General features: G+C 49.3%; 1 protein-coding gene across 1 annotated transcript; it reads right to left on the bottom strand.

The window, feature by feature from the left end:
* Positions 1 to 214: 214 nt before the first annotated feature.
* CCDC177 (coiled-coil domain containing 177) lies at positions 215 to 7,714 on the bottom strand. The gene is made up of 2 exons (XM_082451636.1): positions 5,041 to 7,714; positions 215 to 4,175 (listed from the first exon to the last, which is right to left on the bottom strand). The coding sequence occupies exon 2, from the start codon at positions 4,145 to 4,147 to the stop codon at positions 2,051 to 2,053; it is 2,097 nt and encodes a 698-aa protein (XP_082307762.1). The 5' UTR covers positions 4,148 to 4,175; positions 5,041 to 7,714; the 3' UTR covers positions 215 to 2,050.
* Between the last annotated feature and the right edge of the window lie 15,194 nt (positions 7,715 to 22,908).

Raw genomic sequence — 22,908 nt, 5'->3', positions numbered from 1 at the left:
AGTTAAATGCCCCTGACTCACAGACAAAGCCGATTATTATAGCTCACTGACAACCTGGTTACCGACATGAAAATTTAAGGAAAAATTCACCCATTCAAGAAGTAAGCATTGGCACAGCTCCTTTTCTGGTTTCACATCATCTGAAGTGTAACACCTAAGCACTGCTTCCTTCTACCCAATACTCCTGTACCTGCTGGCATTTGATTGCGGGAGGGGGGGGGAGGCTAACAGAATGTGTGTGTGTGTGTGTGTGTGTGTGTGTGTAACACCAGACACTTTAGGGACAATTCTGCCCAACAGAATATACATGAAATATGTCTAGTAGAGTAGTTCTCTACCCTGATTCTTCTTTTCTTTTTTTTTTTGGTAACTGTTATTTCTTGATCCTGACTTAATGTAAAAAGAAATGTTTTACTTCCCACCTTCCTTGATGAAGGTAGAGTCCTTGGGTGGACATGGCTGGGGGCTGATTTCGGCTTCCTGGAAGGGAAGCACTCTAAAGGTTAAAGTTGCCCGAAGACAACTGAATAGGACTTTTTGGACCAGAAAGTGGCCTGGTCTTGCGTGCATTTTCCCCCAGAGGCTAAATGACCATCTGTCCCTGACGCACTGTCCCTTCCTAAGCCAGGAATCCATATTCCCGGAAACAAACTAGGCCAACAGCAGCCCTCCTGCCTCCCAACTCCAGGTCAAGAAAGGCACAAAGAAGACCAACAAATAATACCGAGGCGGTGCTTTGGATCCGGGAGATCTTGAGGTACCAGGAGAAGAGTACTGATGGCCCCATCTGGCCAATAGGAAAGGTGAGGCACAGAGAGATTGACTAAATACTTTCAGTTGTAGGGGAGAGGGACACAGGAATGTCAGAGGGAGATTCTCTTTTTCCTCACGTGGGGAAGGAGAGGAGAGGAAGATACACTGCCAACCGTAGTGAGCACGACCCTCACAGCAAAGAGGCAATTCCAGCTCTTCTGCCACCACAGTAAAGTAATTGCCCTCAGAGCAGTTGTGATGATTCCTTCACAGAGGGAATCCGACACCCCAGACTCTCTGGGGCCCACTCTTGGGACTGCATCCAGGGCTGGAGGTTGAGGCAGAATTGGCCTGGGCAGGCACATAAGGTAGCTCTGCTTCTTAAGGCACGGCTGCTGTCTGCGAGGAGTGGGCTCCACATTGGGAGGTGGCCATCAGACACTGCCTCCCCTGAAAATACCCTGCAGGAAAGCTCAATCGGGGGACACACTGTTGCCTAAGGAACCCGCCTCCCCCGAGGGGCTGGGGGCTCCCACTAAAGCGAAACAGCATCACCAAACCAACTGATTTCTTGTGTCACTTGGGAGAATGAGGGGGAAAAAACCCAAATTGATCATTATTTGCAGATGATTGTCTAACTAGAAAACCTAGGGGAATCAAGGGAAAACCTGTCAGAAGTAAGACCAGAATTTGCGCGAGAGGCAGATTAAAAGTCTAGCACACAAAAATCAATAGCTTTTGGGTCACTTGAGTGTGGCCTAATACCTTGGAAGAGCTGTGCTTTTCTGCAAGGCCTCCGAGCTTTGTGCAACTTGCCATATGTTAAAAGAGGAAGGGGAGCCAAGGAGATCCCTCGTCCACTGCAGTTCCCGCAGTCGCCTCAGACACCAGTATGTGAAAGATGCCTGGGGCGACTACTGCAGGAGGGGGCAGTCACCTCTGCACTGTCTCCTTGCCCTCCCCTTCCCCAGCCTCGACCCAGCCCCTTTCTCCCAGCACTTTTCTTTTCCAACTCAACAGACACAATGCGAACCTTGGCAAGGACCGGTGCGGGAGCCACCAAGGTTGGATGTGGTCAAAGACTGTGCTATGTCATTTCCAAACGAAGTCAGTTTTTAAAAACAAAGGCGGCGGACTGAAAGGTCTCACACGTCGGTCCTCTCATTGCCTCATTAGTCAGAAGCATGGCGACGCTGCGGTGCCGCGCCCAGACTGGGGACTCCCACGGTCCGGTCAAAATGGCCAAAAGAGGCCCCGCGGGGCTGAGCGTGGCACTCTGGCCAGCGCACGGCGGCGGTCATTTACGGTCCAGGCTGGCGTGCAGCTGGGCCTCGCGAACCATGCGATCGAAGGAGCGCGTGTTGGTCTCCTGGCGTACCTTCTCGCGCACGTGGAAGGAGGCCCGGGCTGTGGAGCGGGCGCTCTCCAGCGCGCTGCGCCGGTCCCGAGACAGCTGCTCGCTGCGCTCCAGCTTGCGATCGATGGCTTGGAGCAGCTCCCGCCGGCGGCAGTCTTCGTCCCTCTCCACCTTCTCCTTGTTGGCGCGCTGGGCCCGCTCCTTCTCCATCCGGCTCTGGCCCACGCGCCGCGCCTTCTGCTGCACCGCCTCCTCGGCCGCCTGCGCCGCGTGCTGCAGCCGCCGCTCGCCCACCCGGGCCAGAGCCTCCAGGTGTGCCTGATGCTCGCGCTCTTTGCGCTCGGCCGCCTCCTTGGCCCGCCGGCCCTGCAGCTCCTCCCGCCGGGCCCGCTCGCGCAGCTCCCGGGTGCGCTGCTCCACCAACTGCTCGTAGTTCTCCTGCGCGCGGCCCAAGCTGGCCTCCAGGGAGCTCCGCAGGCCCTCGCGCTCCTGGCGCTCCAGCCGGGCCCGGCCTTGCAGCAACGCCTCGTGGCGCGCCCGCTCCGCCCGGCTTAGCTCCCGCTTCTCTCGCTGCAACTGGCCCTCCTGACTCTGCTTGGCGTGGGCCGCGCGCTGAGCGCGCTCCTTGCGCACCTGCTCGGCCCGCTCGCGCACTTCCTGCAGCCCCTCCTCCCGCTGCTTCAGGTTCTGTTCCTGCTGCAGTTTGCGGAGTCGGTCCTCCCGGGCCGTGCGCTCCGCCCGCTCCCGCCGCAGCAGTCCCTGGCGCTCGGCCAGCTCCCGCCGCCGCTCGTCGCTGCGCTCGCACTGCCGCTGCCGCCGCCGCGCCTCCTCGTGCTCCTCGCGGCCCCGGCGGCCGCGCCGCTCCTCCACCTGCGCGGCCCAGGCTCGGCGGCCCTGCTCCAGGGCGCGCTGCTTCTCGCGCTCCTCGCGCTCCCGCCGCTGCTCGGCGCGGACGCGCTGCTGCTCCCACTGGCCGTGGGCCGCGGCGCGCTGCTCCAGCAACAGGCGCTCCTCCTGGTGCCGCGCCAGCATCAGCGCCGCGATCTTCCGGTCGCGCTCCGGCACCGCGCGCAGACCCCGCTCGGCGCGCACTTGGCGCACGATGCGTTCCACGTGCTGAGCCGTCTGTGGCGAGTGGCTTAGGTCGCCGAGGCTGAAGCTGCGGCCGGTGAGGGGAGCCAGGGCCAGGGCGGATGGGCGGCCCAGAGGGTTGGGAGCAGAGGACGCCGACCCCGCCGGGCAGCTGTTCCTGGCCGAGGCCCGCGGCGGCCAGTGTAGCTCCCGCAGGCTCTCACCGCTGTAGGACGACGACGACGCGCCTGACTCGGAGCTCAGGGCGCCCTCCCGCCGGCGGGACAGGGAGTCTAGTGAGTGGCTTTTCCTACCTGCCCGCGACCCCGCGGGCGTAGGTTGGGGCCGGGCCGGGGACGGGCTGGAGGAGGCCTTGCGGGCGGCGCGTGGTGCGGGCGAGGCCGGGAGGCTGGCGCTGCTGCAGCTGCTGCTGCTGCCCGCGCTCGGGGCCGAGGCCGCGGCGGCCGCGGGGCCCAAAGGCGTGAAGAGGCGCCGCTTCTCCTCGCGCACGATGCGCTCGCGCTCTGCCCGGCACTGCTGCAGCTTGGCGCTCCGCTCCGCCTCGTAAGCCTCGTACAGGCCAGTGGCCACTCGCATAGAGCGGCCGGGGGCCTCGCGCACCAGGTCCGCCAGGGCCCGTGGCAGCAGCTCCACAGGTTTAACGGCGCAGCGGGCGCAGGCCTCTAGCGAGCGGGGGCTGGTCAGCACGTAGCGGCTGCCCTCGGCCTCCGGACAGTCGAAGTTGAAGAGGTCGAGGTGCAACAGCGGGGACTGCTCCCGCCGCCCGCCTTCTGCTGCGCACGGGGCTTCAGCCTTGCGGGGCACCGCGGCGGAGGCCGAGGCCGAAGACGCCGCGGGCTGCGGGGCGCCCTGGGAGTCAGGGGGCACGGTCGCGGCGGCTTCGTCCCCTCCGGAGCCTCCGGGCTCGGCTCCCGCCTTCTCCTCTACAGGCACGGGATCCACCATGGCTGAGCCCTGTCCCTTTGTGGAGGCTCTGCGGATGACAAGGGAGGACATCGAAGAATACATTTGAAAGCGGTTTCCCCCTCCCCGTTCATAGTCTCCGCCCCCGCCCAAACTTAATCCGCTTTGGGATTAGGCTCAGAGGCCCGGTGGAATGTAAATCATAATACCGATGCCCTGAAACCCCAGCGGGCGGGAGGGTGCACAGAGAGCAGCCTCAGTCTCCCTCAGCGCCGGAGTGCTGGGCGGAGGCCTGTGGCCAAGCTCCCCTGGGCGTCTGGCCCGTTAGATGCATCTCCTCCCTGTTGCGAGTTAAAATGAAAAGATCGAGGTGCAGAGGCAGTAGCCGACCAGAGAGGCTCTGGAGGATTCCCGGGAGGATTAGCGTATTTGTTTGTAGCTTAGGCGGGCGACCGGGGATGCAGCTTTGCAGGAACAAAAAGGAAGAGGTCTGTTCATCCCCAGAGTGCACTGCTCTGAAGACCCCATTTGCCTAGGGAAGAAGTTTATGGTTGATTTTCATTTGCCAAAGGAGACCCAGGCGCCGGGCCCAGGGGTGATGGAAGGGCGCAGAGAAATACGTCAGTCCGAAAAGACCTCCCTGGGACGGGTGATCGATTCTTGCTCTTGCCTCTTGGACAGGGCTTGCTAGGAGCTGTGCCCGCCTTCCCCCGTCCCCCCCACCGGGTGTTTGCTAGGGACGGTGAAGGAGCTTGGGTCCTCCCAGATGCACCTAATCCTCTCTTAAGTCCATGCTAAAAGCGCCATGCACCTCAGTCTAGGCTCGGACACCCACCTGCCCCCAGATGTCCTCCGAGTCCCCCCACCGTATACAGCTGGGCTACTGGAGCTCAGCGAGCCCGTCCGCTCCCGGGTCCCCCGGCCGGTTAGCTTACCGCACGTCCCGCGCGGCGGGCTTTTGTTCGCAGCTTGCCGCTTTCGCTTGCGCCTCTTCAGTCCCTGCGTCGGCGGGATCGGATTACTGCCGGCCGCAGCCGCGATAGGAGCCCCAGCTGCCACCGCAGCCAACGCCAGCGTCTCTCCATGGGGCCCGCGCACACCCCAGACGCTACCTACCCGCGGGAGGGGGAGTGCGACAAGGTCTCCCTAAAATAACGCAGCTCTGCTCCCTTCCTTCACACTGATTCTTAAAAAAGGAAGCAAGCCGGGTTCCATCGCTGCTGCATCCACCGCCGCCTCTCCAATCGTGAAGGTACCGCAGGTCTTTCGACGGCCCCCCCAGGGGCGCCTCCTGGTGGACGCTCAAGGGTGTTGATTTGCTTGCTTATAGGGCAAAGGAGGGGGGGGGGCGGGATGTATATATTCTCTCTCATCAACAAACCCTGTTCTAGCGGCACCTTAACTCGGTAGAATGAAGGAATAGCTCATTCCTTCTCAAGGCGACCCTGAGAAGCAAACAAACTTGAGAGCAATAATTTGGTAGAACTCTGGCTCCTGATCCAAACCATGACTTTATTTTTTTTAAGAAAAACCAACCAAACACATTCAGATAGATTTGAGGCAAGCAGAAGATGTGTGCCTACTGTTTAATGTAACATTTTAGGACTTCCTGGTTCCAGACAATACAAATTAAAACCAGTCAGTACCAGTTAATGAGTGTTATTTTGAGATACCTCCTCCCCACCTCTTCCAGTTTGAGTGGTAGTGGCCACAGCAGACAGATGGAAGGAATATTTAAGGGAGGGGGTTGGAGCGTGGGTGGGACATAACATTTAGAGAGCACTGTGAACTCTGTCCTTAATAACCTTGACATTGTCAGATAGGCAGTGAGGAGCAAGTGAAAGGCTTAAAGCAGGGAAATGACATGATTTGGCTTATACTTTAGGAACATAACTCTGGCAACCATGGGGTGAGGGCTATAGGAGGGCCAAAGGGGGGCAGGAAACCCAGTTAGCTGGACACTACAGTCACCCAAGGCAGGAAGGATTGGGACCTGAGGGGGAACAACAGTAGGAGGCCTGGGTCTGGTGGGAGGTAAGGGTGAACAGATTCCTGAAATAGAGAGTAAAAGAAGCAATACTCAAAGGGAGCTTGGCTCTGGGGTGTGAGGGGTGGTGAAGGGGCAAGGATGACTTCCTGGAGCGATGAGGTGGGTGGGTGTACCACAAACTGAGAGTGTGGGTCCAAGAAGGAGGATTGGGTGGTGTGGAGGGCCAAGGAAGGATGGGTTCCTTTTAGGATCACTTGAGTTTGAGGTGGAGCCCCTCAGCAGGTGACTGAGTAAGTTGTGTCACAGGTCTGGACTGGAGCTACAGTTTAGCACGTCATCACCATATTTGAGGTTCCTAAAACCAGGAGTGTGAGTGAGATCATCCAGGGAGGGCAGGCGGAGCAACAGGGAGGTGGGCAGGGCATTGATGGGGCTGCTAAAGGAAGAGGAGCCCATGAAAGGGACGAATAAGGACAGGCAAGCAAGTGTGGTCTCGTGGAATCTAATGGTAGAGCACTTCAGAAGGAGGGTGTGCCCCTAGTGTTAAGGCTGCAGAGGTCCAGAAAGATTTTGTCAGAATCAAATACCCACTGAAACTGGCAGTGAGAGGGTCTTTGGTGACGTCGGCAAAAATAGTTTCAGTATTGTCCTAGGACCTGATGCCAAACCACAGGAGGCTGAGGTGCAGTGGGAGATGAGAAAGTGAGAGTTACTGACTCTTTTGACATTTGGATGTGAGTGTTAAAGACTGTGAAGGGCTTGAGATTTTATCCTACTTACATGCTAACAAGTTAGCCTGCCACCGGTTCACTGACGCTGGCAGAAGACATGAAACTCGTGGGTCAGAAACAAAGGACTTTGTTACTCATGGTACAGCAGGCAGCATGAGGTTTATGTTCTTGTTGGTCCCCTTTGCTCCCCAAGTCCCGCGGGGCAATGGAGAGGTGGGCTGAGATAGATATTTTATATATAATGGGTTTGTGTCACAGCTGAGTGACCCTAAGCCTAGTAGATCCTACCCTTTTAAAGGGGACTGCTAGCAAACCTGTTTAAACTTTGCCCCAGAGGAAGGCATTATCTTTATTATCCTGGGAGAAAACAAATTTTCCCCCTGACGTGGAGGGAGACTCTATCTCTGTCTTCCAAGGATGTTTGCTGCACAAACATCCTTGAAAAGTAGTCCAGAATAAAAGCCTTTACAAGACATGCAAAAATGCCATGAATTGCTCTCAATAGAGAAAAGGAGCTATTGGTCAGATGGCCAGTGAGAAATGGGGCTGGGATTTGGACCTGGCTCTGTCTAACCCTGAAGTGGGTCCCATGTATTATATTTCTACACCAAATTGAACATCTGGAGAGATGTGGATTCAGATGGAGATAAGTGGGGTGGGCAAGTCAACCTCTTCAAACCTCTTTACTTCGGTTTTCCCTTCTTTACAGAAGATCCCACTAAATTGCCTACCTCAAGGATTAATAATGTCTGCTATGTAAATGTCATCTTTGTCATTAATTAGAGACAGTATTAGGTACCTTTCAGGGTTGTTGTCAGAACTGGAAAGACTGTATGCGAAGTACCTAGACCAACACATTTCAGTAAACAGTGATAAAATTGTTGCTATTTATTTAAATTTTATTTATTTGTTTATTTATTTATGGCTGTGTTGGGTCTTCGTTTCTGTGCGAGGGCTTTCTCTTGTTGTGGCAAGTGGGGGCCACTCTTCATCGCGGTGCGCGGGCCTCTCATCATCGCGGCCACTCTTGTTGCAGAGCACAGGCTCCAGACGCGCAGGCTCAGTAATTGTGGCTCACGGGCCCAGTTGCTCCGCGGCATGTGGGATCTTCCCAGACCAGGGCTCGAACCTGTGTCCCCCGCATTGGCAGGCAGATTCTCAACCACTGCGCCACCAGGGAAGCCCCTGTTGCTATTTATTTTGATAAAGCTCATCTAATAGGTGTGATCAGAATAAGGACACGTGTAGTGTCTGCCAGATTTTAAGGGAAAGCCCAACAAATGTTCCATCCTTGATTAAGAAACGATTCTTCATCTGGGAGGGTCATGGAAGCAGCGGTCATGGGAAGGGGGCCCTAAAATAGGACAGTGACCTAGCCAGACAATTCAGCAAAACTGACTTGGCAATCCATGGGGTGCCATTGAACAGTCAGATATCTCTCACCTCTCATCTCTACGTGCCTTGGACATTTCAGGAGATGGGCTTCACACAGGTTAAGCATTGATTTCCTCCAGATCGGGAATCCCAGCCTACCAAGGATCAAGGGTGTTAAACCCAACTTTATTAAAGCAGCCCAGTTTGGGAACACCCACCTGTCCCTTATGAGTGGGGTAGTGGACATGGTGGGTTTAAGGGTCAGACAGATTAATCATTCAAATTCTGTCTCAGCCAGGCTCTGTGATTTGAGGCAAGTGTCTTAACCTCTCTGAGTCTCAGCTTCCTGAAAAGAAGGCACAATATGGAGTGTTATTTTGTCTTGCAAAGACCCTTAGAGATAATAATTTATTAAGTACCCCGTTAGATCCTTTAATATAATAGCTCACTGTCTTAGTCAGTTTGGGCTGCTATCACAAATTACCATAGACTGAGTGGTTTAAAAAACAAACATTTATTTCTCACAATTCTGGAGACTGGGAAGATCAAGATATTGGCAGATCCGGTGTCTGGTAAGGACCCACTTCCTGGTTTCCAGATGACCATCTTGGTGTATCTTCACATGGTGGAGGGCAAGCTCTCTCCTGTCTTTTCCTATAAGGACGCTAATCCCATCATGAGGGCTCTGTCCTCATGACCTAATTACCTCCCACAGGCCCCATCTCCAAACATCATCACATTGGGGGTTAGGGTTTCAATATATGAATTTGGTGGGCTGGGGGGGACACAAACACTGAGTACATAGCACTCATCTAATTTGGACCAAAAAAATACAACATAGACATTATCTCCGTTTAAATTCCTTTTTCTTAGTCTCCACCACCCACCTCAGCTCTGTGCATTCATTCCCCTTCCTTTCAGTGTAATCCCATTCACAGAACAGAGATGATTCAATCTAAAGTTCTAAATCAGGAGTTGGTAAATGATGATCTGTGGGTCAAAACCACTAGGTATTTTTGTAAATCAAGATTTATTGGAACAAGCCAGGCTTATTTGTTGACTTATTGTCTATGCTGTTTTTCATGCAACAATGACAGAATTGAACAGTTTTGACAGATCATATGACTCAGAAAGCTTAAAATATTTACTATCAGGCTCTTTATAGAAAAAGCTTGGCAACCCTTATTCTAATTACTGATAACAGCTTGTGCCGGCTATGAGTTTATTGCTTTATACCTCCAGATTCACCCATCAGTACTCGCTCTGGGATAATTGTCTATAAGCATTTTCTACTTGACAGTGGACACAGTGCTAAGGTTTGCCAGCAGAGCGAGCTGCAGGGTCCTTGCCGGAGGAAGGAGGCTTCTCTTCCTGGTTCCTGTGTGCTGTGCTTTCTGCTTTTTCTTCCTCCTGCTCCGCAGTGAGTGGTGCAGGTGTGTGGGACTAGCCTGTGGCCCCCCTACTCCAGCTGCATACTCAGAGCAGTCCCTTGGCAACCTTGCAGCCCTAGCCCAGGCCCGCTGACCGCTTTCCTGTGCCTTCCTGAGGCGGACACCATGTGCTCTGAGCCTTGAGCCTGTACTGTCCCCCTACTCCCTCTCACCAGCCTCTGTACACCTGTGCCCGTGACGATTGTTTCCTGTTCGCCCAACAACTGCGAAGCAGCTCTGCCCCAGACTTCTCTGCAACCCAGTGGGCTGTAACCACACCCTCTCCAATGAGGCAGGGGCTCCCCTTCCAAGTTGTCCTTCCTTGAGGACTCTCCCTCAGCCTTAGGGAACCTTTGAGCATTCTCTTTATATCTTTTTATTTACTCCTTTTTCATAGCTTAGTAACTTTTTATATTAAGCTCCCTCTGTTTAAATTACTGCGTGGTTCCTGTCTCCTGATTAGACACAGGGTAATACACAGTGTAAAGTGTAACCGTTCCCAATGCTTGAGACTAAGGCCTTAAGAAGAAATTTATGAAACAAGCCAGCAGGTACAGGTAATATTTATTAAACATAAAGTGCTCTCTTTCATACTTTATTGAAATAATATATGTTCATCAGAGTGGGAAATTAAAAAATAAGAAGGAAAAAAATTACCTGTAGATAAATAATCACCCAAAGCCCACCAGCTCAGTTACACAGCTTGGTGTGAAGGTGGCAGGGACTTATATGTTATGGGAGGACAGGTCCGTGTCTGTTGCTGCTCACAACTGCTTAGGGCCTGGTCCATTGCGGGCCCTCCTGCTGAACGCATCAACGAGAGGGAACAGGGTCTAATTGGTGCTACTTTGCCCACCGTATGTCCCATGAAACTGGCCTTGCCACGATATTTTGAGCTATTAGGCCACTTGGATGAATCTTTAGAGTTAAGTATCTTAAGCAGGTGATATTCATGTTTGAGGACTGTCCTGTGGGACAGGAGACCCCAACCTGCACTAAACCATGGAGGTGCGTCAGCAAGGAAATCTAGAGGGAGTCTTACAATTAATCTAGTGGGGTTTTCTGTCACTTCTGGAAGGGCCATACTCATTCCATTTTGTATGATACTGGAGAAGTGTCCTCATTCCTGAGTATGGCCAGGCCCTGGGGGCCCCCTGGGTATTTTGACTATGAAATGTTTATAGGTCTACTCAAAAGAGGGGCTACTGCTCAGGAGCCAGACTTGTCTTCGGTCTCTGCCTCTCTTGCTGGGTCGTCTGTCTCTGGCATGAAGCCACCTGCCTGCACAGTGCTTTAGGCCCCTTCTGTTTTCAGAGGGGCTACTCTGAAGGTATAGCTCCTGTTTCCACAGGGCTTTCCCCCCACTATCTGGCAACACACACACACACACACACACACACACACACACACACACACACACACTCCTTTTTTAAAAGACGGAAATTCTAACACCGAACATTGTGCATCACTGCCTTCCACAGTGTCTTAGACAGTCATCCTGATGTTTGTATTTGGAGATTCAGAGATGAGTCATATTCTACTACTGGAAATGGTGGCCCCTTTTTTGCATGTTTCTCTTGAGGATCAGGAATCTTCCACCAAGCTCCTTGTTACCCATCCAAATGTGGCAATCAGTTACACAGGACAAAGAATGCATTGAAAAGTTATTGTTAAAAAGCACCAAGCTGAGCTAGGAAGTCTGGGAATACTGAGAAGGGTAAGACCTGGGTAAGTCCTGGTCCTGGGTGCCAGTTGAAGTAACAGTACCCAAATATTCAAGAAGTTAAATAATACAAGAGGTCAGTCAGTTATAAGACTTGGTAAGCAACCTAAAAGAGTGATCACAAGACAGAATGTGATTAATGGATTACTATTGAGTGTATAACTAATTAGTTATTACTACTTACCATCCAGTGTTGGCTAAGTCCTTCTACCTCTCTGAGAATGATTTCCTTTCTTGACTATATTAGTTTGCTTGGGCTGCTATACAAAGTACCACATACTGGATGGCTTAAACAACAGAACTTTATTGTCTCACACTCTGGAGGCTAGAAGACCAAGATCAGGGTGTCAGCAGATTCGGTTTCTTCCGAGGTCTCTCTCCTCAGCTTGTAGACGACTGCCTTTTTGCTGTGCCCTCACACGGTCATCCCTCTGTCTCTGTTTTCTGTGGACCAATCTCTTCTTATGAGGACTCCAGTCATACTGGATTAGGGCCCACCCTAATGACCCCACTTTAACTTAATTACCTCTTTAAAGGTCCAATTTCCAGTCACATTCTGAAGTCCTGGGGGTTAGGACTGCAATATATGAGTTTTGAGGGGACACAATTCAGCCCGTAACATTGGTGAAATGGAAATAATGATTCCAGGCTATCTTCAGTCATTCAAATATTGATTGAGTTCCCTACTGTGTGCTATGCACTGGGATTATAGTGGTGGAGCCCTATCGTCATGGACTCTATAATGGGAGATGATTATAGACTGCTGGGAAGGAGAGAGACTGCTGGGAGAACATCAAATCAGGCAAGAGATGGCCTCGGCCTGGACTAAGGCAGCAGCGGTGAAGACAGAGAGAATAGAAGAATGTTAAAGATATTTATGAGCATCATAAATTGGTGAGTGATTAGGTGTGGGGTCAAAACTCTCAGAATGCTGGCTTAGGCAACTGGATGGGCACAGGGTCGTGCCATTTGCTGGGATGGGGAATGCAGGAGGAAGAGGAAGAAGTTTGGAGCCAATATGATGAGTTCTTCTTTGGACCTGTTTAATGGCCATATCCCTCAGGCGTCTAACCCAATAGTTGAGAGCATGAGCTTCTGAGTCCACAAACCTGGGTTCAAATCCCAGCTTGTCTGTGTCCTGGCTGTGTGATCCTGGGAGAGTTAGTCAACCTCTCTGAACTGCCCTTTGTTCACTATAAAATAGGTATAGTAGTATCTCCCTTATAAGGTTGTTGCTGAGAATTAAATGAGAGGAAATATGTTCAGCACATAGCACAGTGTACCCATGTCGCTGGCACATGGTAAACACTCCACAGATAGGAACTTCCCTGGTGGTCCAGTGGTTGGGACTCTGCACTTCTAACGCAGGGGATGCGGGTTCAGCCCCTGGCTGGGAGCTAAGATCCCACATGATGAGCGGTGCAGCCAAAAAAAATTTTTTTTAATTAAAAAAATCAGTTTAAAGGCCAGAAAAGCAGAAAATATTTAAAAAAAAAACACTCCACAAATATAGTATCACTATATGGTTACTAAATTTGGATGAAATGACAAGCAAATCCAAGCTTTCTTTTGGCTAATTTCCTTTATGCCTCTAACTTGGATTTCAGTTCCTCGGCTCCATTTGGAAAATTTCCTTCCTCAAAAGGAAAAGAAGGATCACCAAGAACAGAACCAGGGTGCCTTCATTTCCTTTTCTACTTATTTTGCTTTTTGTTCCTGGAGATCAGAGGATTTCCCTGATGCTCAGCTCTTTAATAGAGCTGATGGCAGGCAGGATTGTTGTGTTTACTGAAGGCAAGTTTTGAGGAGGGAACGCTCCACACTCTGGCCACCAGGTGGTGCCCCTCCTCTGTTCATCTGCTAGTGATTTTTTTTTTTTGTCTGTGTTGGGTCTTCGTTGCTGTGCGTGGGCTTTCTCTAGTTGTGGCGAGCGGGGGCTACTCTTCGTTGTGGTGCGCGGGCTTCTCAGTGCGGTACGGGCTCTAGGCGCGCGGGCTTCAGTAGTTGTGGCACACAGGCTCAGTAGTTGTGGCTCGTGGCTTCTCAGTGCGGTACGGGCTCTAGGCACGCAGGCTTCGGTAGTTGTGGCACACAGGCTCAGTAGTTGTGGCTCGCGGGCTCTAGAGTGCAGGCTCAGTAGTTGTGGCGCACGGGCTTAGTTGCTCCGCGGCATGTGGCATCTTCCCAGACCAGGAATCCAACCCGTGTCCCCTGCATTGGCAGGCAGATTCTTAACCACTGCGCCACCAGGGAAGTCCCTGCTGGTGGTTCTGGTGCTGTCCTCTAAAGTGAGAAACCAGGACCAAAAACACCACACCAAACCCCTAAAACCCGAGGGGTGTCAAATGCACTTGAGGGACAGTTCTACAAGGGAACTTGAAGAAAATGTCTTCCTCATTTTGGCCATAGGAATTGACTGGTACTTACAATTCTCTCAGCAGGCCATGCCATTTCATGCTTCGGCGTCTCTCTGCAGGTGCCCTTTGCCAGCAATACTTGTTTCTTGCTCCTTCGCCTCATGAATTCCTTCTTGTCTAGAAAAACTCAGCTCAGATGTCCTCTCCTCAATGACACCTTCCCTGATTGGCCCTTCAGTCTGGGTTGGACACCCCTCTACCGGGCTTTCTCCACACCCTGAGCCCTGCATTTGAATGGAGCTACAATATGTATTTTTAAACATTTTACTGTAGAGAACTTCAAGTATTTAAAAAATTAGAATGAGTGATAATAACATCAATTTTGCTAAAGTGTAATGTCTGATTTTCTTATTCGGTTTACCCACTAGATAATGACCTCTGTGAGGAGGGGGCCTGTATTTTATGACATTTTGTCCCCAAACCCCTGTGCCTGACAACGATACTCAAAAGGTTTGAGGAATAAATGGACACTTGCTGCATACTTGGTCTCATTTCTCTGTTCATACTCTGCCCCCTCTTTCCTCCTTTTTGGGGAGGCTCTCCCCATCATCGCCTTGGTCTTTGAGAGGCAGCCACGGGCACTCCCAGCAGCACTCAGGGCTAAGGCTCACCGTGACACCATCCTCCACCGAGGCTTGGTGTGGGCTTCAGGGCCACGCACACAACTGTCCCAATTTCAGATCTTTTTTTATGAACATGACAAATTATTGAACATCTCTGAGCCTCGGTTAAAACAGAAATTGTTAGCTTTGCAGAGCTGTTTTGAGAGTCAAGTAAGATACCCAACGGCTTGGCACATAGTAGGTGTGCAATGAATGCTAGTTTCCTTCCTGTGGGTTTTATGTTGATCCCAGGGAAATGACTTCATCCTTGGGGAAGAGTGGCTGTTATTCATTATGCAGGTGGAGCAGTGACAACAAGAATCTTTGGGAAACACTGGCTTCCCCTGCCCGGGCATAGGAAACAGAACGTCAGCCTGCCTGCGTTCCCAAGCCCTCTGTATCCGACCAGGAAGGCCAGGCAGGCTGAGGCAAATGACCAGGGCAGCAGGGCCTCTGCAAGTGCCCTCCTGTTCTGTTTGTCCCTTCTTCCATTCGTTTACTCCTTCGTCTGATACTCCACGCTCTTGAGTGCCTTCTGTGTGCAGGCACGGGGTGAGGTGCTGGGACTGGCAGTGAACAGGCAGAGGTGGCCGCTGCCCTCACAGAGCTTATGGCGTTCGTGGCTGGGGTGGAGGGAGAGACAGGTGCACACTGCAACAAGGGATAAGGGCTGTGAATAAAGAGTGTGGGCTATGAGAGGGAAGAGCAGGGGGATCTACCCTAGTCTGGGGGAAGGGAAGGCTTCCCTGAGAAAGTGACATTGAAACAGAGACATAAAAGATGAATGGAATACTACTCAGCCATAAAAAAGAACAAAATAATGCCATTTGCAGCAACATGGATGCAACTAGAGATTATCATACTAAGTGAAATAAGTCAGAAAGAGACAAATACCATATGATATCACTTATATGTGGAATCTAAAATATGACACAAATGAACCTATCCATGAAACAGAAACAAAATCAGGGACATGGAGAATAAACTGGTGGTTGCCAAGGGGGAGGAGGGTGGGAGAGGGCAGAAGTGGGAGTTTGGGATTAGCAGATGCAATCTGGTGTATACAGAATGGATAAACAACATGGACGTACTGTATAGCACAGGGAAACAAATTCAATATCCTGTGATAAACCATAATGGAAAAGAATATAAAATATATATATATATATATATATACATATATATATGTATAACTGAGTCACTTTGCTGTACAGCAGTAATTAACACAACATTGTAATTCAACTATACTTCAATAAAAAATAAATTAAAAAAAAAAAAGACGAATGGGAATGAGCCAGACCCAAGTGTGTAGGGAGAAGAGAACCTTTCCATCCTTCCACCCCTAGCTCATCCACTCTCCCCATCCACTTATGGGGCACTCCAGGTGGATACCCACCCCCACCCCCAGAGCTCCCTGTCACGCAGCTCTACTTCAGCCTCACCTCCCAAACCTCCTAGCTCAGCCCGTGTGGCCCTCTTCTCAAGTGGCTGCAGGAACTAGAGTCTCCTTTTCCCCAAGGAAGTCTTCCTAAGATGACAGCTGAGAACATGTCCATTCAAGGAGCACTTGCCGTCTACTCAAGGAGGCATACAGAGGAACTGTTTTTAAAGAACAGATTCCAAATACTGAGCATCTCAGGCACTTTCTGCCCAGTGTTTTGGGAAATCATAAGTGGCTTCCCTCCTCTCTCTCCTTCTCTCCATCACTGCACCCCTTAGCTTCTCCCCACCAGAGCAACCTATCAACCCCCAGAGCCTGTCCGCCTTGCTTTGGTGCAGCCAGAGGCCAGAGCCCTGGGCAGCCCAGGGGATCAGGCTAGGACACGCAGGTGTTCTGTTGCCAGGCAACACGACCCGGCCCAGCCCAGGGCAAAAAGTGAACTTGACGTCAGCCCTGGGTGAGGTCAGCCAACAAATGGTCTGTGAGCCTCAAAAGGAAAAGAAGGATCACCAAGAACAGAACCAGGGTGCTTTCATTTCCTTTTCTTGACTAGGTTGGCAGATCAGGGCAACACTGGCAATCAAAGGCAAGGTGCTGGACACCATTTGTAGATGGGATGGGGAAGCGTGTTCCCGGTCAGACTCCAGCCTTCTGCTGTCATCTCTGGTGGCAGTGCCCTCCCGAATGCTGTTCAAGGGTTTTATCCACAACTTGGTTGTAGACGGGGTGATCAAAGATGACACTAATCTGGGCAGAGAGATAATAAAAATAATTGTAACTAGATTTCTGTGCCAGGAACTTTTCACCCTGTCACATAATTTTTACTTTTTAGTTAATGGTCATAGTCCTGGAGAAGTGGGGATTACTACAGTCCCCAGGAGACAGATGAGGAAGCAGTTTTAGAGGGGCTAAGCAAAATGCCCAAGGTCACACAGCTAGCAAGTGGTGAGACGGGCTTGGAAAACCCTTTAAAGCTCACATCAGCACTGACAAACTCCATTCATTCATTTGTTCATTCATCCATCCATCCATCCATCCATTCAATGTATATTTATTGAGGTCCTTCCACGTGCCAGGCAGTATGTGAGGTAAAGCAGACAAGATCCCGCTCTCTTGGAGCTTACATCCTAGTGGAGAGAATGGGCATAAAGAAGTAAACAAATTAAAAAGATGATTTCACAGAAGTGCTATAAATAATAAAGTGGGATAAAAGGAGAGGGCCACTTCAGGTTGAATGGTCAGGGCAGGTGTCTCTGAGGAAGTGACACCTGTGCAAAAAAGAACCATGGTGGGGAGGACCTGGGGAAAACCCCAAGGCGGAGCGGGTTTGGCACCTTTGAGAAACAGAGCACCAGACTTTACTGGGTACCAAGGGGGCTGTGATTCTGGACTGAGTTTCAAGAAATTGATTAGGATACGTGTAGAGTCTTGTACCTGGACTCAGCAAGCAGCTGCCTAAATCCAGGATGCTGCCTAAACTGGGCTGGCATGAGAGAGGCTGGAGTCTCAGCTCATCTGGTAGAGTCAACATAATCTGAAGTTGCTCTGAGGAAAGAGGGGTGGAGTCGGGGGAGGGGCCCTCTGCTCTTGGCGCTGGTCAGACCCTGCCTGGACCCTAACAGACAAACTAGACTGTCTTACCTTGATGATGGCCACACTGGGGCAGTGAGCAGGACAGGCCAGAAACACTATTTATCCCAGGCGGAGATGTCTGGGGAGGCATAAGAGCTGTTTCCGGAAAAACCTGGGGTCCGTGGGAAGGAGTTTTAAGGGAATCCGATTTCTTTTTCTCTTTTCTTTTCTGCTGATAAAATGAATCTGTGCAGACATTCCCTAAAGTAGAAAACAAGTATAAAGAAGGAAAAAAACCACTTTTAATTCCATTATCCAGAGGTAATCATTGATAACATTTGCCATAACTCCTTGTAACACTTTTTCTAGGCTTTACAAGATGTAGTGAGAGCATACCGTGCAGACACACAATTTTGTTGATGCGCGCGCGTGTGTGTCTGTGTATGCGTGTTTGTGTGTGTATATACATCTAGAGAGCAGTGAAGCGGAGTGGTCAGAGGGTGGACTCTGGGGCCCTCAGCCCGGGCTTGAATCCTGGCTCTGCCCCTCATCTGATGTCTGACCGTGAGCAAAGAAAGCACTCCACCTCTTATCCCTGTTACCTCATTTGTAAGATGAGGATAATATTAGTATTTACCACATAGAGTTGTTTGAGGTGTAAACTAGCTAATTATTTGTAAACACTAAAAAGAGTGCCAGCACATACCAAAGTTACATAATGTTTGATAAATAAACACCACCCTTCTTTTGTTTAACCTTATGTCATAAACACTATACACTGGCATCAGATGTTTTATGCAAGCGTCTACTGTCTGAATAAAATTCCATCACTTATTTTTACCATCGTTTATTTAAACCCTCCCCTATTAGACAACGTTTATCTCTAATGTTTCACTATTTATAAATGTGCCAGTGATTGTGCCAATCATTTGGTCTATATTTTCAATTAGTTCATTTGGATAGAGTTACAGAGTGGAATTACTGGGATAAAGGATGTGGACTTTTTTGGTTTTTTTTACTTTTTATTGTATTAAATTTTTTATTTTTAGACAGGAAAATGTACAAGTGGTAAAAAAAAAAATTCAGACAGTATAAGAATATACAGTGAGAAGGAGGTCTACCTGAGACTCCTGTCTCCCAGTTTCCCACTCAGTGGCACCAAAATTGCTTTCTTGTGCATGTTTCCAGAGATGATGAGTGTAACATCAGATATATGTCTGTATAACCCACATTTTTTTAGAAAACTAAAATTGGTATACTACAAGCACATCTTGCCCTTTTTACATAGTATAAATTAGAGATGTTTCCTATCATTACATAAAGAGCTTCCTCATTCCTATTAATAGTTGCATAGTATTTCTTGTCAAGGATAGACGATATTTTAACTAGGGATATGGGTGTTTTAAAGATGTTTGATGCGTATCAATGAATCAGCAGAAGTGAGCTCTGGTTTACAAGAGAGAAGTCCTATAACCCCGGCTAATTAGTGGAACCAGGGTTAAAATCCAGATCAGCTCAAAGCCATGCTATCTCTGCAAAGATGTTCAAAGACTAACAGTCCTGGAGAGGGAACCAGTTGTGGGAGAATACCTTCCTCATACCTCCCAGAGAAGATCTGACTGAAAACGACTCATGAGGTGTAAGGTCTTCCGTTTAAAAAAAAAAAAATGATCGGATACCATCCAGATAATTGAATCCTTAAAGCAGGTGCTTGCAGTGCAGAGCGGAGGGCCCGTGGCTGTGTGAGAACGGGCTTGCTCTACCTAAAGGCACTCATGTTCAAACACATGTATAGACTATGTTGAGCAACGTCAGCTTGAGACCTTCAGGATGGCAAAGAGATCAAACTGTGCAAAGCAGAGCAAACACAGCAAGCTCTGTGTGGGCATGTGGCTGGCGGTCTGGGTAGGTGGACACGACCTCCATCAGAACCCTGAGTATCTTTTCTGAGGTCTGAGTCTTCTTGCAAATCCTCTCAGGTGTAGAATGGAGAGGAAGCAATGCTGGTGAATGCCTTCCCCAAGTGGCAGGGAGAGGGGAGAGTGGCCTACAGAGGACATTCCTATGGGGACAGAGCCTATCTCGGTCCCATCCAGGGCCAGCTTCCTGGGCATGAGGCCTGTGCAGTCTCCCAGGGTCCCACATTTAGTATAACTCTGCCCTTAGTTTAATGGTTTACTGTTTTCAACTTGAAATTCTTAAGTTTTGACCAAGGGCCCCAGATTTTTATCTTTGCTCTGGGCCCTGCAAATTATGTAGCCAGGGGCTTCCCTGGTAGCTCAGTGGTTAAGAATCTGCCTGCCAATGCAGGGGACATGGGTTTGAGCCCTGGTCCAGGAAGATCCCACATGCTGCGAAGACCCAACGCAGCCAAAAAAAAAAAAAATTATGTAGCCAATCCTGTCCCTCTCATTTATAGGAGAGTGGTGACACAATTTTTGGCTGCCTTAACCCTGCAAAGCAAGACCCTGGATCTGCCTGGAAGGCTCCTAGGCCTCCCGTCTTGGAGCAGAGTTGTGAGCCCAAGAGTGCTTTGCCTGGAGATAAAGGGGGAAGAGGGCGGGAGGAGGTGGACGGGAACTCTGGAAAGGTTTTGTGCCCCGCCCGCCCTGAAATCTCACCCGCTTTCTTCACCCCTACACAAAGGTGAGGTACCCAGGGGAAGAATGTGGTCAGCAGCCAGCACACACCGATGCACTTAGGGTCTGAGCCTGGCTGTGTTTTTGTCTGATCCAAAACCGGAAGGGAAAGGGCTTGGGTGCCTGCTCTGGGCTGGACTCTGGGATAAGCGCATTATATTGATACATGCACTGTACAGACAATATTACATCTCTTTTACCAAGGATGAAACTGAGGCTCCATGGGGTTAAATAATTGGCACAAAATCTCAACAGTATAAAAGTATAACAAACAAAGAACAGGAAACACTTCTAATCCCATGATTCAGAGGCAACCACTGATAATATCTGGTAATTTCTAAATTAGGAGCTACCTCTGGAAAGGTACACAAGAAAGTCACTGCAACTGTCTCTGCGAAGAAGTGGTGGGAGACTGGTTTTACTTCTCACCTTGGTACCTTTTGAATTTTGTACCATGTACATGTAACATAAAAAATGTATTATTTTATATAAATAATAGTAAAGAGTAGGCTCTTTGAACTTTATAAGAAATAAATTAGAAGTCTTGTCATTTGGACTGTTTGGAGTATATAACAGGTGGTTTCTTTTTAAATTAAGCTCATCCACTGTGCACTTAAAATGTGTTTATAAACCTTCGCTTTAAATATAACCTCCCCGAAGCAGACCTCGATCTAAGCAGGCACTCCTGTGTTGTTTCAACGTGGCTCCGGGCATCATCATAAAAAGTCAGCTTCCCATAGGCCTCTTTTCCCTATGTGCTCACCTTAGAGTTAGAAAACCCATATTCCAGTTTTGGCTATCGCACTTACAGCTGTGTGACCTTGAGTGAGTTACTTAACTTCTCTAAGGAAGAAGAGCCTTGCTCTCTCCCTAAGTAAAATGAGGATACAGGGCCACAATTCCTCACTCATAACTGCAAAATCCCAGAAATTCTAAAAATTGAATTTTCCACTAAGTTTGGCTATAAAAACTGGTTAGGTGATGAAATCTGACCTGGGCTGATGTGAGGCTATTTATAGTTTTATTTATCACACCTAATGTGACTGCTCAAACATTTCACTATGGAAAAGTTAATGTGTGGGCTACATAGTGCTGTACCAGACCCCAGTGGGGGTATTATATAACACGCAGTATAAGCTCCATATCACCTTTATAAAATCCAAGGAATTCTGACTTCCAAAACACATCTAGCCCAACAGTGACAAGAAAGATAAGGTATAAAAATAGCAGGGCAGATATTGCTAATTGCTTACCCAATATCCATTCTTATCGTCTTGCTTAATATAGAACCCAGATTGATTTTATTAAGAATAGAAATGTGCCCAGCTAAAGTACTGCTTTCCAGTCTTCCTTGCAAATAAAAGTGGGCAATGAGATGTAATTGGAAGTGGTTGGGTGGGGCTTCCAGGAAAACACCTCTTTTCTCCTGGCACGTCTTCTTCTTTCTTTCTTTCTTTATTGAAGAATAGTTGATTTACAATGTTGTGTTAGTTTCTGGTGCACAGCAAAGTGATTCAGTTATGCATATATGTATCTATTCTTTTTCACATTCTTTTCCATTATGGTTTATTACAGGGTTCATAGTTCCTAGTGTTATACAGTAGGACCTTGTTTATTTTATATATAGTAGTTTGTATCTGCTAATCCCAAACTCCTAATTTATCCCTCCCCTACCTCTTTCCCCTTTGGTAACCATAAGTGTGTTTTTCATGTCTGTGGGTCTGTTTCTGTTTCATAAACAAGTTCATTTGTGTCATTTTTTTAGATTCCACATATAAGTGATATCATATGGTATTTGTCTTTCTCTTTCTGACTTACTTAATATGATAATCTCTGTGTCCATCCATGTTGCTGCAAATGGCATTATTTCATTCTTTTTTATGGCTGAGTAATATTCCACTGTGTATATGTACCACATCTTCTTTATCCATTCATCTGTTGATGGACACTTAGGTTGCTTCCATGTCTTGGCTATTGTAAAAAGTGCTGCTATGAACACTGAGGTGCATTTATCTTTTCAAATTATAGTTTCCTCCAGGTATATGTGCTAGCCCATCTTCTTACTGCCTGAATATGGATGGGATGGCTGGAGCTACAGCAGCCATCTTGAGTGTGTTTAAGCCACAGTTTGATATCTTTTAAAGGTAATACTAACTGAAGCAATGGCCTAATAAAAAGTCTGAAGGCTTATAAGTGTCAAGAAAGTCCATAAGAGCACAAAAGAAGAGACGTGGTACCCATGGAGATGTTCTGATGATGTTAAGGACAGCCCAAAAGGAGGGAGTGAGCTGGTATCCCCTCAGCTTCCATTTGAGCCTGAGTTCCTGCCATGGGAAAGAAGCACTCAGCAATCTTATTGGTGTTCAATTTTCCAACCAATGATGCTAGCTTCAGGGAGAGAGGGATGAGGCCGCTAGGGTGGGAGTGTAAGAGCCCAGGAGGGGCCCTTGGCCCCCTGGAGGACTTGCAGAAAATGATCAGTCAGTGGTGATGGGCTTTCATCTAATCCTGTTCCTGAACCCAACAAGTCCTGAGAGGGTCAGTCTTATGAGGGTTAGGGTGGGGCAAGGGTCGGGGGTTGCGAGAGCCTTGGCTCTGAGTGGTTCTGGGGAGGACTGCACATCTGGAAGTCTAGAGTCAGAGGGTGGAGCCTGAGGCACGCTGCAGGACTGCTATGGTTGGGGGAAGCCTAAGAGATGGTTCACAAAGTGAACACTCATTGCTTCCACAAAGGCTACCGAGGGGCCCACTGGGAAAGGACAGGAGGGCTCTTGGTGCTGGGACCGGGTAGAGGGGTCTAGAGGACCTTCTGCAGGGCTCTGAGACCAGAGAGACCATGGGGATGTTGGGACCCTGCGTTAGTTAATTGTTTGAGGTCATTGGA

Source organism: Balaenoptera physalus (genome assembly GCF_965194825.1).
Source record: "Balaenoptera physalus genome assembly, chromosome: 2".
NCBI lineage: Eukaryota > Metazoa > Chordata > Mammalia > Artiodactyla > Balaenopteridae > Balaenoptera > Balaenoptera physalus.
Note: the sequence above shows the minus strand (reverse complement) of the source record. Positions and strands in the feature narration are given on the sequence as shown.

Bases quoted from the DNA above. Each gene is read 5' to 3' on its own strand.
- CCDC177 (XM_082451636.1), bottom strand. From the start codon at position 4,147: ATGGTGGATCCCGTGCCTGTAGAGGAGAAGGCGGGAGCCGAGCCCGGA.